The sequence below is a fragment of the Loa loa genome (genome assembly GCF_000183805.2).
Source record: "Loa loa unplaced genomic scaffold supercont3.238, whole genome shotgun sequence".
Lineage (NCBI taxonomy): Eukaryota > Metazoa > Nematoda > Chromadorea > Rhabditida > Onchocercidae > Loa > Loa loa.
This window is the reverse complement of record NW_018108418.1, coordinates 6,464-12,033: the sequence shown is the minus strand read 5'-3', so window position 1 is coordinate 12,033 and position 5,570 is coordinate 6,464. Positions and strand designations below refer to the sequence as shown.

At 22.5% G+C, this 5,570-nt stretch overlaps 1 protein-coding gene across 1 annotated transcript; it reads right to left on the bottom strand.

The window, feature by feature from the left end:
• Positions 1-25: 25 nt before the first annotated feature.
• Positions 26-5,276, bottom strand: LOAG_12169 (KIF17 protein; the record flags this gene model as incomplete). Its single annotated transcript, XM_020448492.1, has 10 exons — positions 26-36; positions 176-251; positions 373-635; positions 1,174-1,292; positions 1,535-1,623; positions 1,963-2,102; positions 2,294-2,609; positions 2,937-3,128; positions 3,818-3,964; positions 5,203-5,276. Coding segments are annotated over 10 exons (1,427 nt in total), but the record flags the coding sequence as incomplete, so codon positions are not given.
• Between the last annotated feature and the right edge of the window lie 294 nt (positions 5,277-5,570).

Sequence of the window (5,570 nt, the reverse complement as noted above, 5' to 3'; positions counted from 1 at the left end):
AAAAAAAAAAAAAAGAATGAAATAATCAAATATTAGCTAAATTTTATAACAACATACAACATATTACATTGTCAATATATTCTTGACATTTCATGATTGAAATTCTCATACATTACGAAAAGGTTCGATAAAAAAATTTCTATCATTTTAAGAGGAAAAAAAAAAAAGAATTTACCAGCAAGTCGTTCCATTTTCTTTTCTGCTTCCTTCATTTTAATCTGTCGTTGTTCTTTAAGCGCTTCATTATTTGCCTATAATTTTTGAAAATATAAAAAATTTTTAAATTATACCATTTTTTTTTCTCATAGTAAGATTAAAATTTTTTTTCAATAAAAAAAAAAAATTAATGAATGTAAATTGAAATGAACGAACTTGTTCACCACCAACAAATTGTTTTTCTAAAATTTGTAATCGTTTCTTTGCTTCACCAACATCTAAATGATGATCATATTCTAATGCTTCTGATGCTTTCTCATATTGTTCCTTTAATGCTGCATATTCTTCTTGTAATTTTGCTTTACTTTTTTGTTCATTTTGATACTGTAATCGTAGTTCATTGATTGCTGCATTAAATTCTGCTTTCAATTGTTCACGTTCTTCATCTAATTCATTTGAATTCGTATGCATATTATTATCTATAATTTAATTCAAATTAAAAAAAAAGAGAAAATGTTACACGTTTGTTTATTATTATCATTTTGTATAATATATTATTAATTTTTGTCAATATTTATTTCAAAAAAAAAATTTTAATCAATTTTTATTGTTTTATTTCATCGAAATTACATTTCATTTGTTTATTATCTCTTTTATTTATTATTACTTTTTCATAAATAATTTTTTTTTTGTTTTTTTTGCAATCTTTAATCATAAAAAGCACCTTTACAATTTTTTATTATTCCTTATTTACTTAACAACTCCTATTACACATTGTAATTTTCATTCAAACAATTAAAATGCTAATTTGATATCCCTAGATGTAATTTTAACGATCGCATTTTATATGAAAATGAAAATTTACCCAACAATTTCCTGAATTTGACAATTTAACTAGCACCTTTTTAGTCAATCATTCAAATTGCTTACTGATGTTAGCTTCATTTCACATATCTAACATATTCCAATTTATCCTAACATTGATCAAATATCAAATGAAATATAAATCACAATTACCGCCTTGTATCATAGCTTTAAGCCGTTGAATTTCCTCTTGATACTCACGAAGTAATGCATCCTTTGGATCTTCATTAATTTTAGGCTTATTTTTAATATTCTTCGCACGATTTGCATATCTGAAAAGAAAAGAAAAAAAAAGAAATCAATAACATAAAATCTTATCCTTTCATATAAAGGTTGATAAGAGAAAAAGAAAGGAGAAAAAAAAAAAAAATTGTACCACATGTAATTTCTAACTTTTTTTTTTAAAAAAAAATTAAAATCAAAATTATGGTATGCTATCAGTGTTTGCTTATAATAAGATACCGTAACCTTTCTTTATTTTTTCGAAATACTTAATAATAATTTATTAACTAACCTTAGAGTCGAAAGTGTCTCATCATAGTTATCACTGGAAGGTGATATGCAAGCGAGCATGATCGTTTTCATATTTCCTCCTAACGAATCCTGACAGAGCGGACAAAAAAAAAAAACAACGAAAAAATTATCAAAGAATTTATCGTCTTATAAAAAAAAAAAAAAGAAAATACTTCTTATCTTATTGATACATTATAATCTATATAAGTGAAATTATTTAATCAGTCAATGCTTAGCTAATTTTTTCATTCCTAATTAAAATATCATTTATGCAATCGTAATTAAAACTTTTAAATGATATACTTGATAGTTTTGTACAATTTATTAAAGAAATATTTAAACTAGATTTTATTAATAACTATAAAATTACGTAATAATTTTCAAAAAAAAAAAATAGATGATTTAAAACAATAATTATAGTAATTTTACTTTTAATAATCGTGTTAATTTTGAATCACGATAAGGAATATGCTTTGATTTACCATCTACAAAAGCTGATATAACATTACCCAATGCAGATAATGAAAGATTAATTTTGGTTGCTTCCTTGAAACGATCACCAGTAGTACCTTTAAAAAAAAAAAATTAATAATAATAATTCCATTATTTTCATTTAATTCTAATATCATTTTCATTTTTCTTATCAAATTAATTATTTATATGAAATTTAAATTTTAACAACAATTTATATTAAAATTTCAATATTAATAAATATTTTTAATTCATATTCAATAAAAAAAAAAAAAAAAAAAACAAATACCAGTTTTTGCTTGTCTTTCACTGCCTGCCAAATCTACCAAATTTAATTTTCCCGTTCTTATAGAACCATTATTAAGCGCTACTTCAACATAAACCGTAAAAATTGAATGTGATCGTGAGGAATCTTTATTCATTAATGTTGCTCCAACATGACGATTCTCCGAACCTTCCTTCATTAATCGTTGACAAGCCTTATAATCATGACATACATGCATGGATAATCCCGCAACATATATACCACGTTCACTATGCTCTTTGATTTCTAATTTTTTGGTATGATTTGTACCCAATAGATCATGTACCTCTTCATTATAAATCTATAAATGTTATCAAATTTAAATTTAATTTTAAATTTAAATCTAAATTTGCTATTATATAATATATCATAAACTATTAAAAAAAAAAATTGTTTTAATGAAATATACCAAACAATATTTTGTAAATTTTAAAATTTTATAATTTTCATTTATAATATCAAATTTTTGCAAAATTTTCTAAAATTAAAAGCATTTTAAATAGTAAACCTTTTTTAAATTAATAGAAGCGTTTTATATTAAATAAAATGAAAAGAATTTAAATTAAACCTTTTTAAATTAATGAAAGCAGTTTAAATTAAATAAAATGAAAAGAATTTAAAATTAAACCTCTAAATATGATGCATGCACCAAAAATTTAGCATCATCTGTTGTTGCTGTTGCTTCAAAAATATGTTCAAATGCTCGTGGTATGATACCTTTTTGAGATGAGATATTATCATTACCTTGCATTGAATAAGTTTTACCGGAACCTGTTTGACCATATGCAAAAATTGTACCATTATATCCTTGAATAACATTCTGTAAAAAAAAAAAATGCAATTAAACTAATTTAATTAATTTCATAAAATAAGCTCTAAAAAACTTTGAAGCATTTTGAATAATTTAAATAGTTTATAAAGTAACTTATATAGGAACAAAAAGTTGTAATTCAAAAATAACAAAGAAAAATCCGCATAATATCAATACGATAAAAATATTAATATCAAATTTCTGCTTAATTAAATTGTGCATATATAACAAGAAAACAGCAAAATTATTTTATATCAATTTATCATTTAGTATTTATGAAATAAATAATCAAAAAAAAAATTAATTGAAATTTTTCTTCCTTCCGCTACTTATTATTATATTTACTTTTTTTTTTTATCAAAATATTTTATACTAATTTCACTTTGCCAAATATTTCAATGGTTTTTAATACTAGATATGCTTTTCTTATCAATAAAAAGCCTAAGTTAACAAAATTTATTCTTTATGTTTGCCGCTTTTTACAAAAGATGTATTTTTTGTTTTTGTTTTTTTGTTTTTTGCTAAAAACTATATGCTTTGATAGTTTCAATTTTAAAATTTATAAAATAAATTGGCAACAAACTTTGTTGTGTCAAATAGTTGAAAAATTATTGAAATATTATATTATTAAATTTAATTCATTCCCAAATTTTATTATCGAATAAAGAATTTGCTAAAATATGATATGATTAATTTACTTCAACAAGCGGATAAACAATTTCATTATAAATTTGCTCGGCTGTAGCATCCATATAATAAACACCATCAAATGTGAACTGTTTCGGACAGCCAGTTTCACCTTGTAATATCACCTGCCCACAACTTTGATCCATTTGTACACATATCTAAATTTCAAAACTTATTTTAAATTTCTAAAAAAAAATTTGGAAAAAAAAATGAAAACTATCCTAAGCATAATGGTTTTATTAATAATGATTAAATGGGATCATTTTATCGCTTCACTTACTTTTCATTTGTCCAATAAATTATTTTGAATTATTAAAAAAAAACAAAAAAAAAAAAAAGAAAAATGTTGTTAGCAAGACTTGAAATCACATCTAATGGATAACATTCATAATGAAAAGTCATTTCTAACTTAAAAATGAAAATTTTAAAATCGACGCGAAAAAATGAAACCAAAACACAAATATAAAATTTTTTATATTAATTAATGCTCGTACTTTTTTCAATTTTTTCGAGAGGAAATTTTTTAATCACTAATTAATAAAAGTGAATTCCTATATTCTTAACTCATTTTTTGATCGAAAATTCATTTTAACCCCTAAAAGATGAATAAAGATATGTTTACATATATATGAAATGTTGTTACATAGGTTCAAGTTAAGTAATGATGCAAACACATTAATTAATTGTAAAAATTATGATTGTAACAAGAAAATTTGCCAAATCTTCCGTAAAATACAATTCAGCCATTTATTTACTGCGGAAATATAACTTTAACTAATCAAGAAAAATAACGTTCAACAAAATTTTAACCATTTTATTTCACATCTTAATTACATTTACGAAATAAATCCGGAATTAAGAAAAACTCGGAATTTAATTAAAATTTCAAAATTTTAAATCCAAGAATATTTCAATCGTCCTCCGTCATTCTCTCAAATTCTTGAAACTTTTAAAATGAAACGAAAATGTATTTCTTTTATTAACATTCAACAAAATTTGTAATAAATTAATGTAAATTTAGAATTTTGTTCATATTAATTACTATAATCTTCATCTCTTCTTTGAGGGAAAAAAAAAAACAAAAGAAAAACACAGCAACAACAACAACAAAAAACAACACAACGTTATCAATAAATATTTTGCCAAAAAAATAATTTCAATTAATTATTAAACAAACAATAACGATGCAAATAAAAGGAATAAATAAAGATACTAAAAAAAAAAAAGGAAAAAGAATGACAATAAATAACAAGAAAAAAAGAAAATGTTTAAAATATTTGATATTATTTACCTGTGAATTAAAATTTACTTCACCATTATTTAGCAGACAAAAAAAAAAAAAGGAAAAAGGAAAGAAAAAGGGAATGGCAATAAATAAAATGGTCAAATTATTTACCTGTGAATTAAGATTTACTTCACGTTTATTTAACGGTCGACAACGACAAATGACACGGACACTTTCCGCCATCTGTTAAAGAAATATATGTGATAATTGTTGAAATCTAAAAAGTTGAATATTGCACTCAAATAATAGTCGCTCTTAGCAACCACTTTTAAAGCATAATGCTATTCATTCATATTTTATCACTATGCAAACAAGCATATTCAGACATACAAACATAATATTATGAAATATACCTTTATGTATATCATGCACTTTTATACACTTAAATTATTTTTAATTTAAGCTTTTCTTTTTTGAGCTTTTCTTTTTTTTTTTTTTTTTTTTTTTATTTAAAAGTTACTTCCCTTTTTTTTTTCTTT